Source organism: Hyperolius riggenbachi, chromosome 4 (genome assembly GCF_040937935.1).
Source record: "Hyperolius riggenbachi isolate aHypRig1 chromosome 4, aHypRig1.pri, whole genome shotgun sequence".
In the NCBI taxonomy this organism is placed as follows: domain Eukaryota; kingdom Metazoa; phylum Chordata; class Amphibia; order Anura; family Hyperoliidae; genus Hyperolius; species Hyperolius riggenbachi.
The window spans coordinates 447,801,457-447,815,278 of NC_090649.1; the positions used below are offsets into that span (position 1 = coordinate 447,801,457).

The 13,822-nt window shown below is 45.4% G+C and overlaps 1 protein-coding gene across 4 annotated transcripts in view; it reads left to right on the forward strand.

Moving 5' to 3' along the window:
- The window catches only part of DNAH8 (dynein axonemal heavy chain 8), a 491,368-nt gene that overhangs the window by 426,744 nt on the left and 50,802 nt on the right, over positions 1 to 13,822 (forward strand). For all 4 annotated transcript variants that reach the window (XM_068232705.1, XM_068232706.1, XM_068232709.1 and 1 more), the window contains one exon: positions 13,358 to 13,431. In XM_068232705.1, the coding sequence (XP_068088806.1) occupies positions 13,358 to 13,431 (74 nt within the window). The remainder of the gene's footprint in view (positions 1 to 13,357; positions 13,432 to 13,822) is intronic.

The following is a 13,822-nucleotide window of genomic DNA, read 5'->3' on the forward strand; positions in this document are numbered from 1 at the left end:
TGCCGGCTGCGTGTGCTGCTTTTTTCAGAATCCAAATCGGCCCAGCAGGGCCTGAGCGGCGACCTCCGGCGGCATACCCCGAGCTCAGCTCGGGATTACCGCCAAGGAGGTTAAGGGCTGGAACCCACAAGAGCGCTTTTGGTAGCGTTTTGGCAGCACTGCGATACGCTAGCAGTTTGCCAAAACGCTGGGCTAATGTTAATGGATGGGGCAACTTCCACAGGAGCGTTTGCGTTTCTCAGAAACGCAAACGCAGGACCTGCAGCATTTTGGGAGCGTTAGCGCTTCAATGTAAAGTATTGAACCGCTAGCGGAAACGCTCAGCAAAACCTAAACTGAGCGGTTTTGCTAGCGTTTTGCGGTTCAGCACACTGTAACAAAATGAAAAATAATTCACAGGACCAATCAGGATAAAAACGCAAAACGCTACGCACCCGCTGGGCAAAAAAATACAATGTTGCAAAACATGACCAAAAACGCACATGAATCCGCTTGCAAACCGCTCAGACAAAACGCTAGCGGTTGCGTTTTGCGTTTGCTGATTTCAGTGGGTTCCAGGCCTTATGCTGGAGTCTCTCGTACATCAAAGTGACAGAATCTGCCGTAAATATTAAAAATCATGGCCATAAAAGATACCATCTTTAAAATGATCCGTTTAACAATTTTATTAAACTTACCACAATTTAAATTGGGATTCATTTCATTTTCCGTTTCTTCCTGTCAAGTTTAAGACCTTTCAGGCTAGGTTCACAGTGCTTTGCAGTGTTCCCCAACCCTCTCCTCAAGGCCCACCAATACTGCATGTTTTGTAGAAATCCACAGAAGTAGTTAGTCCCCATTCACACTTCAGCGTTTTGCCGGCGATTTTGAAACTGCTAGTGTAAGAAAACCCTATGGGCCCATTCTTGCTTGGGCGATATGCGCTAATCGCTGCAAATTGCACAAATCGCGAAACGCAAACGCGTAGTCTGCACCATTTTCAGGCGATTTCCAGGCGCTATAGAAGAGCTAAACGCGATCACGGAGAAATCGCTGCACTCTCCAGTGGTTTTTTTTTTGTGAAATCGAGGAAAAATCACTCCCGCAAAACGCCGGCAACGATCGCCATCGTTTTGCGCTTCTAAGTGTGAATGGGGCCTCAATCAGCTCTGCTGCAACACTAATTACTCCACCTGTGATTGTGTGTGGTTTCCAGCAAAACATGCACTGTTGGTGGGCCTTGAGGACAGGGTTGGGGAACTGGCTAAAAGGACGACTGTTGGGTGGGTAAGGGAAAAAAGAGTTGAACTTTCCTGGGGCTTCTAATGGTCCCCCGCAGACATCATGTGCCCGCGCAGACTGCTCCGGTCCCTACCTCCGGTTCATTTCTTGAATTTCCGACTTTAAAGGGGTTCTGCTGAGGATAAAAACTGCCACTTACCTAGGGCTTCTATCAGCCCCCTGTAGCAGTAATGTTCCCGGCCCCGGTCTAGCGCGGCATGCCGTCCAACTGCAGGTGCACGGCTGTGGCCAGCTCGCTCCCGTCCGCGTCATCGGAAGCTTACTGCGCAGGCGCAGTACAAGAAAACCTCGTACTGAGTCTGCGCAGTAAGCTTCCGATGACGCGAGCGGCAGCGCGCATTACTCGTCTTTGTCAGACGAATAATTGCCCGGTGCCAGCGGCGGGGAACGGCGGATCGGAGGAGGACGGTGTGGGACATTACTGCTACACGGGGCAGATAGAAGCCCCATGTAAGTGGCGGTTTTTATTCTCAGCCCCCTACCCCCCCTACAGAACCCCTTCAAAGTTGGAAAACCACTGCGCCTGCGTGGCCACACCCTCACTCCTGCTGATGTTACCAGGAGCGTACTGCACAGGCACAGACCGTACAGGGCCTGCACAATACACTCCTGGTGACGTCAGTGGGAGCGAGGACACGGCCACGCAGGCGCAGTGGTTTTCAGACTTTAAGGTCGAAAATTCCAGAAGTGACCTGGAGGTGGGGCCGGAGCATCGGTGAGTGGCTGCGCAGGCACAAGACGCCTGCGGGGGACCATTAGAAGCCCCAGGTAAGTTCAACTGTTTTTCCCCCTACAGTCGTCCTTTAATTGCGTTGCTGAATAATTCTTCATGTCAACTCTCTGCAATATATCGTCCAGCCATTGCGATTTTGTGGCAAGAAATTTCACGATTTTGCGACTCCTGTTGAAGGGAAACGAGAATCACACATCCCGATCCCCCTTAAGGGCTCGTTTCCACTGTTGCGACGCGATTTCGGCCGCATTCCAACGCTTGTAAAAACGCATGCGGATGCGTTTCCACATGCGTTTTTACCCGCGATAGAAATTAACCATGACACTGTCAGGGCTAAATAAAATTGAAAAAGGTGCGAAATCGCACGCGAAATCGCAGGTAAAAACGCATGTAACAAACGCATGCGTTTTTACTATTAAATACATTAGCGGCGATTCGCACGGATTCCCGACGCAGGCGAAATCGTTGGCTCTTTTGTGCGTTTTTTTCACGCTGAAAAAAACGCACCTCAACAACGCTACAGTGGAAACAGGCCCATCCACTTGTATTACATGTGCGGATCTGCATGCGTTGGGACGCATGCAGATTCGCGATAGTGGAAACGAGCCCTAAAATTCTGCATGCAGCACGTTTGGGATTTATGCAAAGCGCAAATGCTGCAGTGAGAATGATCTCAGGGATACATTTGTCACAGCACTTTGCTGATCGTTGACGATCAGCAAAGCACTGAAAAGCTCCCCAGAAGCGCCCCAGTGTGAACTAGCATAACTAAGATGTATTTATCAGCTCAGTTGGCTTGTACCATTGGTGTCTACCTGTACAGGGAGTTGGGCAGTTGTTTCATTATATCCTCTCTCTGGGTGATTCTGTGGCATGGAGCTTTGGAGTGTTTTCTTTACTTGCTGCAGGAGGAGTATGGATGTGTCTGAAGCGTAATTAAAAAAGAAAAACAGATACTTACCTAAGGAGAGGGAAGGCTCTGGGGCCTGTAAAGCCTTCCCGTTCCTCTTCACGTCCCGTTGTTCCCCCACAGGCACCTCCGTTAGCAATCTCCTACCCATGGGTTGGAGACTGCTCTCTTCCGCTGCCGGTGGGTTTTGGAAGTCTTCGGGAGCACTCGGGCTCCTGAAGACAGGCCGCTCCATACTGTGCATGCACGAGCGCCTTTTCTCGATTACTCGCACATGCGCAGTACAGAGCCACCAGTCTTGGGGAGCACTTGGGCTATCAAAGACTTCCGAAACCTCCTGCAGCCAGAGATTTGAACGGACGAGCCTGTGAAGGAACGAGGAGATTGTGAGAGGGACAGGAAGATTCTTGCAGTGTTCCCTAACCCTGTCCTCAAGGCCCACCAACAGTACATGTTTTGCAGAAAACCACAAACATTCACAGGTGAGGTAATTAATGTCTCAGCAGAGCTGATTAACCACCTTTGTGGATTTCCACAAAACATGCACTGTTGGTGGGCCTTGAGGACAGGGTTGGGGAACACTGCATAGGACCCGAAGCCTTCCCTCTCCTTAGGTAAGTATCTGTTTTTTTATTTTTACTACGCTTCAGATTCACTTTAAGGTTGCCCTTACTAAGCATGACGGCGGCCAGTAGCAGCAAGACAGAGGCTGTAATACATAACTGTCAGAGCTTTTCGAGAGCAAGCATAGACAGCAGAGACCTACAATGCATCTTCACTCCCACCAACGCCAAGTACCAGTCCTCAGCAGCTTTATAATCAAATGCTTGATGTGGGTTCATAGTGCACGTCCGGCACTCCAGGCATAGCTCCCAACTTACACAGAGGGTCAGTTCCTCTTTGGGAAGTGAATCCTTTCCTCCGTATCTCTTTCAGGACTGACTTACAGCTCTGTGTAGATATTTGTATTTTTATACTGAAAAAAATTATATACTCAATGAACTCTAAACTTTATTCCAGTTTGTATTATAAAACTACTACGTCTTTTTCTTAGGAATTCTTTGTGATATGCATGACTAGGGGTGTGGCGGGGGCGTGGTTAGGGTTATGCCAGTGGTGTGACTTAAAGGGGAATGTTCGAGCTACCCAAAAAAGACACCTACTTACCCAGGGCTTCCTTCCCGTAGCAGCCGATTTGTCCCTCGCCGCACCTCTGCTCTCAGCCACTGGCTCCCGGTCCCCGACGGTGCAGAGGCTGACCTGGCGACGTCGGCCTCTGCACCATCGGGTACCATCAGGATGGCTGGTAGAAGCCCCAGGTAAGTGTAACCCCTTTTTTGGGAGGTCAGTTTAGGTTCACTTTAAAGTCCCTCTTTCATATCTGTAAAGGAGAAAACTTTTAAACACAAGCCTAATTGGGCAAAAAACTCACCCCTAACACATCTACATCACACCTCCAGCCACATCTTTATCACACATCCTGTCACGTCCTCATTTCATTAGCTGTTCATCATACCTGCAGTCACACCCAAATCACACCTTCAACACATGCCCCCATTTACACTCTTATTGCACCTCCAGTTATACTCTCATCATACCCCCCGCCACACTTACACTTATATCTTCATCACACCACCAGTTATGCCTCCAACACACCTTCAGGTTGCATTCACAGTGGGACGTTATGGTCGCACGTTATAAAGTCTTATAACGCAGCTTACCGCACTGCAATGCTAATCCTATGGGCCGTTCACAGTGCCATATTGAAGTTGCGTTAAAAAAAATGTTACGTCGGGGTAACTCACTGCTTGCAGTGTGTTACCTCTTAACACAGACACGTTGCGACTTTAACGTCGCATTAAACCGCAACGTCCCACTGTGAATACAGCCTCAGTCACACCATCATCACTCCTCTAGGCAGGCCCATATCACACCTTCTGCCACACCTTCCTCACAGCTCTAATCATGCCCCCACCACCCCTTATCATACCTTCATGCAGGCTTCCACCACACCTCAATCAAACATCCATACCGGTCTACATTGTACGTTTATCACACCTTCATATAAGCCTTCATCACACCTCCATGCAGGCCCACATCACACCTCAATCAAACATCCATGCAGGCCCACATCACATGTTCATCACACCTTCATACAAACCTTCATCACACCTCCATGCAGGAGGCTTCCACCACACTTCAATCAAACATCCATGCCGGTCTACATTGTACGTTCATCACACCTCCATGCAGGAGGCTTCCACCACACCTCAATCAAACATCCATGCCGGTCTACATTGTACGTTCATCACACCTTCATATACGCCTTCATCACACCTCCATGCAGGCCCACATCACACTTTCATTACATCGCCAAGCAGGCCTCCACCACACCTTCATCAGTCATCCAGGCTGGCCCCCACCACACCTCAATCAAACATCCATCCAGGCCTATATTACATGTTCATCACACCTTCATACAAGCCTTCATCACACCTCCAAGCAGAACCCCATCACATCTTCATCCAGGCAGGCCACCACCACCACACCTCTAGTTAGGCACACCATGAATAAGTAGTGAGAAAAAGACTTATTTTCGGTGAGTTTTTTGTTTTAATAAGCAAGGCATTTAGTGGCCATAAATTTAGGTCAGGTAACCATGTTTTAAGTAAATAAATGTATTTATTTATACAAATCAGCACATTTAGCCGGAAAAAAAGGGGGGGGGGGACGTTTGAATATGAAAGAGGTACTGTGCATTACAATGGAAAGGTGAGGCGGGGGCGCAGCAATAGCCATAGCAGCCATAGCAACTGCTATGGGGCCCAGGTGGTACTTGATGTGTTCACTATTAACTTTCATGTATTCCTCCTCCCTTACTTTAGCTCAGTGCTTATGGTCTATAAGCAGTGTAGAGTAAGTGAAAATGTAAATAGCCCAGTTAACTCATATCCATAGGATAGAGGCAGGTGACCATGCTCAAGAGTGCCTACATCTGAGGGCCCCCATTAAAGAGAATCTGTACTGTCTGATTTATAAATTCTTATAAAACGCTAGCCCGGCTCTCTATTCCCGTCCTCTTGTCTCTGTGAGGCTGGGTCGCAAAAAGCACTGACCCAGTTACACAGAGACAGCACACGCAGGGACACAGGTTTTATTATAGAGGATATACAGTGGTGTGAAAAACTATTTGCCCCCTTCCTGATTTCTTATTCTTTTGCATGTTTGTCACACTTAAATGTTTCTGCTCATCAAAAACCGTTAACTATTAGTCAAAGATAAAAATGCAGTTTTAAATGATGGTTTTTATTATTTAGTGAGAAAAAAATCTCCAAATCTACATGACACTGTGTGAAAAAGTGATTGCCCCCCTTGTTAAAAAAATAACTTAACTGTGGTTTATCACACCGGAGTTCAATTTCTGTAGTCACCCCCATGCTTAATTACTGCTACACCTGTTTCAATCAAGAAATCACTTAAATAGGAGGTATCTGACACAGAGAAGTAGACCAAATGCTAGACATCATGCCAAGATCCAAAGAAATTCAGGAACAAATGACAACAAAAGTACTGTAATTGAGATCTATCAGTCTGGTAAAGGTTATAAAGCCATTTCTAAAGCTTTGGGACTCCAGCGAACCGCAGTGAGAGCCATTATCCACAAATGGCAAAAACATGAAACAGTGAAGAACCTTCCCAGGAGTGGCCGGCCGAAAATTACCCCAAGAGCGCGGAGAAAACTCATCCGAGAGGCCACAAAATACCCCAGGACAACATCTAAAGAACTGCAGGTCTCACTTGCCTCAATTAAGGTCAGTGTTCACGACTCCACCATAAGAAAGAGACTGGGCAAAAACGGTCTGCATGGCAGATATCCAAGGTGCAAACCACTTTTAAGCAAAAAAACTATTAAGACTCGTCTCAATTTTGCTAAAAAACATCTCAATGATTGCCAAGACTTTTGGGAAAATACCTTGTGGACGGACAAGACAAAAGTTGAACTTTTTGGAAGGTGCGTGTACCATTACATCTGGCGTAGAAGTAACACAGCATTTCAGCAAAAGAACATCATACCAACAGTAAAATATGGTGGTGGTAGTGTGATGGTCTGGGGTTGTTTTGCTGCTTCAGGACCTGGAAGGCTTGCTGTGATAGATGGAACCATGAATTCTACTGTCTACCAAAAAATCCTGAAGGAGAATGTCCGGCCATCTGTTCGTCAACTCAAGCTGAAGCGATCTTTGGTGCTGCAGCAGGACAATGACCCAAAACACACCATCAAATCCACCTCTGAATGGCTGAAGAAAAACAAAATGAAGACTTTGGAGTGGCCTAGTCAAAGTCCTGACCTGGATCCTATTGAGATGTTGTGGCATGACCTTAAAAAGGCGGTTCATGCTAGAAAACCCTTAAATAAAGATGAATTACAACAATTCTGCAAAGATGAGTGGGCCAAAATTCCTCCAGAGCGCTGTAAAAGACTCGTTGCAAGTTATTGCAAACGATTGATTGCAGTTATTGCTGCTAAGGGTGGCCCAACCAGTTATTAGGTTCAGGGGGCAATTTCTTTTTCACACAGGGCCATGTAGGTTTTGAGTTCTTTTTCTCACTAAATAATAAAAACCATCATTTAAAATTGCATTTTGTGTTCAATTATGTTATCTTTGACTAATAGTTAACGGTTTTTGATGAGCAGAAACATTTAAGTGTGACAAACATGAAAAAGAATAAGAAATCAGGAAGGGAGCAAATAGTTTTTCACACCACTGTATATATCATGTTACAGTATACTACAAGTTTTTCATTACATAGTGAATTATCTGCAGTCCAGTCTGAGATTAGTCACAATTTCTCAGCATGTGACAGGCAGCTCCCTCCCCCCTCAGCCTCACAAACTATCGCAGACAAGCGGAAACTGAGAGCAGAGATGTTGTCTGTGACTAAGGGCCTGTACACACTGCTGTTTTTAAAAACGCATGTGTTTTTAAAATCGCAAGGTCTTTTGAAAAATAATGAAAAATCGTGATGACTTGTACACACTGGTGCGATGCATTTTTAGAAAAAATGCGATCGCATTGCCTGCTGCGCTTTTTTAACGCTTCGCTTGTAAAACGCACAAAAAATGCAATGCAATGCGATTCAATTGCTTTTTTCAGAAGTCAGTATCCCAGAAGACTCAAACAAGAAATGTAAACTAGAAAAAACATTTTTGTGTTCATAGCCTCTGCTATACAGATGCAGAGGCTGACAGTGACCATTAAATTTTACACAGTTTAAAAACCATTTTTCCTATGAAACTTTGAAATCTATTTGCTCAAAAACTATAAGGTCTTTTCACAAAATTTTTTTTTACCATGTTCCTACTCATCTGCTTAATATACATGCCAAATTTGGTGATGATAGCATGTAAGGGGGCTTCACAATTAACCACGGAATTTAGCACTATTGACTTCAATGTAAACGCGAATTCGGTATTGGAATTGCCGAATTTTCGAGTTTCGAGTGCTTACTCGGAACTGCCAAATTCCGATCGGAAACTCGAAATTCGGAATCCAAGAGCTCAGCCCTAATCGCTTCGGCCATAGGAAGTGAGTGTCATTTCCTGCTTTGCCGGCTGCCAGATAGGAGTTACCGCGTACTAACGCAGTAATCCCCGAAGAATGCTGTCGGCAGTGCGGCCGCCAGGCTTCCGTCAACATTCATAGTGAAACCGGCCTGAATTTGCCAGAGACTAATACTGCGCTTTGGAAGCCCGATCGATTTACGTTCAGACTGGCATCAATCTGGCGTGCTCGAAAAGGCTCGGTTAGATGTGTGGCAGTAGCGGCTTCTTGACTCCCTGTGTGTAATGCGTACCCACAAAACGCACAAAATGAAAGTCAATGGGAACGCAATGGTATGCGTTTTTCATGCGTTTTTCCCCCCAATTTTTTTTTTTTTTTTTGCTGTATTTTGGTTTCCTGCTGTCTTCCAAGTGATTTGCATGAATGGAAATCTAAAAATGCATGGAAAACGTATACAGAACGCATATGCGTTTTTTGTATATGAAAACGCATTAAAACACATTGCACACAAACGCATTGCAAACGCACCACAAACCCACAAACACCGAACACAACATTAACTTACAACATGACATAAAACGCAGCGTTTCACGCTATGTCCTATGTGAACCCAGCCTTACATGTGCTGTCAGTGCAGATTAAGGATTAGTGCATTAGGGCCTCTACAAACAGACTGCGTTGCGCTGTGTTCTTATAACATCATGCATTTTTTTTCAATTGCGAAGCCTTTTTAAAAATAATGAAAATTGTGATGAATTGTATACAGTAGTATGATGCGATTTTAGAAACTTGTAATCGCAGTGACTGCATTAGAAAATCGCATACAAAAAAGGCAAGGAGATTGCATTTTTTTCGAGGTCAAATCCCAGGAGACCTTGCAACTTCCTGTCGAAGGACTTTAAAGAGACTCAGAGACGAACAATACTAAAACTCTTATATTTACCCGGGGCTTTCTCCCGCCCCATAAACACGTCTAAGTCCCACGCCATCCTTCCGCAGTCTGCCGTTCAGCTGCGGTGAGCCCCGGTAACAGGCTCAGTTACATCAGCCGCTCTGCTGGACGCGTAATACAAAAGTACCTTCTCCATCATTATTTAATTCATATATAGATTATATACACCATGGGCTTGATTCACAAAAGAGTGCTAAGTGTTAGCACGGCCGTTTTCGCGCGAATTTTCGCGTTTGCGAATTTTCGCGCGCAATTAAACGGTTTCACGTGCAAACGCACTTTTTCGCGTGAAATCACTATTGTTTGCACGTGCAAATGCAAGTTTGCATGCAAAAACGATAACGATTTGATGCACGTGAAAACGTTTAATTGCGCGCGAAAATTCGCGATCGCGCGCACACGTGAAAATTTGCGCGAAAACGGCCGCGCTAACAGTTAGCACTCTTTTGTGAATCAAGCCCCCGGTATTTGTCCAGATCCTGCCAAGCAACGCAACATGTGAAAACAAACATGATGTATTGATATAAATCCACAGAAGGGTAGCATCAGGAGGAGGCGGGGTTATGCAAATTTGTCACAGGTGCATTGCTCTGGCCAGTTTTGCCTGTTAAGGGGCATCATTTCTAATTTTCATTAGATTTAGGCTACATGTTTAGGATCAAGACTTCTTTAATGAATCTGTGTAGCCTGGGGGTTGTAAAACTACGTGTGGGTTGTAAAACTAAATATCTCGCCATAAGGTTAAAACTGCAGAAATATGGGGGTATAAATAGCAATTGACTCGTCATAAAAAGTAGATATGTGGGTGTGAGGGGAGAGGTGAGTCACTGTTAACAGACAGGGATTTCTCCCATCCATAGGGTCTCCTAAAAAAAAAAAAAAAAAAAAAAAAAGGGACTACATCCGCATAGATTTTTTTTATACTGACGCAGTGCGGCTTTATGTGACGGAAGTGACGTTTTTGCTGCATCCCTAGCCACGCAAGTTTTATGCATTGTGCGGAAGCGTATTTTTGCAATACGCTTCTGCGCAGGTGATCTCGTCTAGGGCTGATCGAAACAGCTGAATTCCGATTGCGTCGAAATTTCGTGTACCGCATGCGAAAACCGAATTTCGTGTTCCGAATTTTCGTGTTCCGAGTGCATTTCTATTGAAGTCAATAGTGCCAACTTCTGCAGTTAATTGTAAAGCCCCTGTACATGCTACCATCACCAAATTTGGCATGTATATTAAGCAGATGAGTAGGAACATGGTAAAAAAAAAAAATTGTGATAAGACCTTATAGTTTTTGAGCAAATAGATTTCAAAGTTTCATAGGAAAAATGGTTTTTAAACTGTGTAAAAATGACACTGCTGCAGTACAGGTTACTGCATTCCGAGTTCTGTATACATATTGTATACATTTCATGAAAACAAACAGCATGAGGTCCCCCCTTCCAAGCCTCCTTAACTCCTTGTCTCCCATGCAGGCTGGGATAGCCAGAACGCGGAGTCCCGGCCACGTGGGGCTTCGCACCCTGAGCTATACCAGCCCGCATGGTCCATAGTATGGGGGGTAGGGGCTCTGGAGGAGATGGGTGGTCAACCTCCCCCTCTCCCCCAGATCCCTTGTCCAATCCATGGACAAGGGGCTCTTCCCCACCTCCGGTGGCCCAGGAGGAGGTGGGGGCCGCCGACGTCTTGGGGGGTTCATGGTGCCATCCGGGGTTCCACTTTAACAAGCGGACCCCGGAAGCCGCCCCCTCCCCAGGAGAAATGAGTATAGGAGTACACGGTACCCCTTACCCATTTCAGCAGAGTTAAAAAAAAAGAAATAAAAATACGACAACGAAAAAAGTCCTTTATTGTTTTAAATTAACCAGGGATACTTACTTTGCGAAAATCCCACGGCAGTATCCTTAGAAGTGGTCCCACGCCAGTATCCTCTTAGGACACCTCACCACCCTCCCACACCGACGAACTCCCGCCACTGAATGGTCACAGTCAGCCTCTGCATCTGTATAGCAGAGGCTATGAACACGAAAATGTTGCCTTTGAAACAAGAAATTTCGGCAAACAGTGATGCGATCAAAATGGCCACTGGGAAATCCCGGAACGCTGGAGGCCACACTAGAAACCAGCCATTTTTCACATAGATGGCGGGTCCAGGTGACCAGAGCAGGAGGTGCCCTGGTCCCCTGGACCCACCTATTTATGTGAAATAACGCTCAATCTGACACTCTGAGGTGGCCTCCGGGGAACAGGAATTCCCCAGCAGCCATTTTGTTCATGACACTGTTTGCCGAAAATTCTTGTTTTAGCAAACAATTTTCGTGTTTCTAGCTTATGCAATACAGATTGCAGAGGTTGTCTATAGCCATTCAGCCCCGGGAGTTGGGCGGGTGCCTGGGACCACTCCTGAGGATACTGGCGTGGGATTATTGCAAGGTAAGTATCCCTGGTTAATCCAGAGCAATAAAGTACTTTTTTCGTTGTCGTGTTTTTATTTCTTTTTTTAACTCTCTGCTGAAATGGGTAAGGGGTACCGTGTACCCCTATACTCATTTCTCCTGGGGAGGGGGCGGCTTCCGGAGTCTGCTTGTTAAAGGGGACCCCCGGATGGCACCATGAACCCCCCCAGGACGTCGGCGGCCCCCACCTCCTCCTGGGGCACCGGAGGAGTTTAAAAACCATTTTTCCTATAAAACTTTAAAAACGTTTATTTCAAAAATTATAAGGTCTTTTCACAAAATTTTTTTTAACCATGTTCCTACTCATCTGCTTAATATACATGCCAAATTTGGTGATGATAGCATGTAAGGTGGCTTCACAATTAACCACGGAATTTAGCACTATTGACTTCAATGTAAACGCGAATTCGGTATCGGAATTGCCGAATTTTCGAGTTTCGAGTGCTTACTCGGAACTGCCAAATTCCGATGGCAAACTCGAAATTCGGAATCCGAGAGCTCAGTACCAAATTTCTAACCTGTCAGATTTTTAAAATGAGAAATCAATCATTTCTTAACTGCAGGATGACAAAACTAATGCCAGATTTCCTGCTGATATCATTTCTTACACAGATGACATTATTTTAGGAGAGAGGCAGGGCGGAATAAGCTGTAGGGAGTTGGAAGGTTGTACATTTTGCTAGCCTGTAAGTTCATTTTTGCACCTGCACACATTGCCAGTACCTAACATCAGTTATCACTTCTGTACACTGCACAGAAAGTAGCTGTTCTCTGCTCTGGAGTACACCGCGTACAGATACACTGCACAGAAAGTAGCTGTTCTCTGCTGTGGAGTACACCACGTACACACACACTGCACAGAAAGTAGCTGTTCTCTGCTGTGGAGTACACCATGTACACACACACTGCACAGAAAGTAGCTGTTCTCTGCTGTGGAGTACACCACGTACACACACACAAAGTAGCTCTTCTCTGCTGTGGAGTACACCGCGTACACACACACTGCACTGAAAGTAGCTGTACTCTGCTGTGGAGTACACCACGTACACACACACAAAGTAGCTCTTCTCTGCTGTGGAGTACACCACGTACACACACTGCACAGAAAGTAGCTGTACTCTGCTGTGGAGTACACCGCGTACACACACACACCACACACAAAGTGGTGGACTTCATAATCATACATGGATTCTCTATTTAAGAAAAGGTTATGCACAATGTATTATGAATAAATGATAGGATATGGAATAGAGTCACGGCACACAGCTCTACACAGCACTACATAACACAGCAGCAAGTGTTGCCTTAGTGATAAGGAAAAGTTCTCAGCTTCCAGGGTCATTAAGAGAAATATCATCTTTATTATCGTTTTATGAGCTGACATTTTCTCCCCAGTAATGGAATACACCTTTATTTATATATATATATATATATCTTATGAATGGCTTCATCTCTTCTCTGACACAGAGTTCCATTCTGTATCCATGGGACAAGGACAAGCCGTACACGCACGCCGGATTCTACAGACCTCCATGCAGCAGGTGTGTGTTTGTGTGTCACCGTGAGAAAATGAACATGCATATCGGAACTGGAGGAGGAAGGCGGAGCTCTCTTGTGTGGTAATGGAGTGTGATAGGTGGACTACAGCAAGCACTTTTGTAACTCATTAGACAGTATTTAGTCTGCATAGACCTCCACCACTGAGGGATAGTAAGAGCTCACAGCATCAGGACTTTCCCCGACCCCTCCTCCTCATCAAACAGAATTATTGGTGTAATATGAGGGATTACCTAAATTATCCATTAAAAATATACTTCCAGTTTATCGTTCGACTACATAGATCTGGTAAGATTGCGCAATCAAGACTGTATAGATTATCATATGCAAATCATGAATGGGAGATCACAGTTTGCATATCATCTCTGCAAAGCT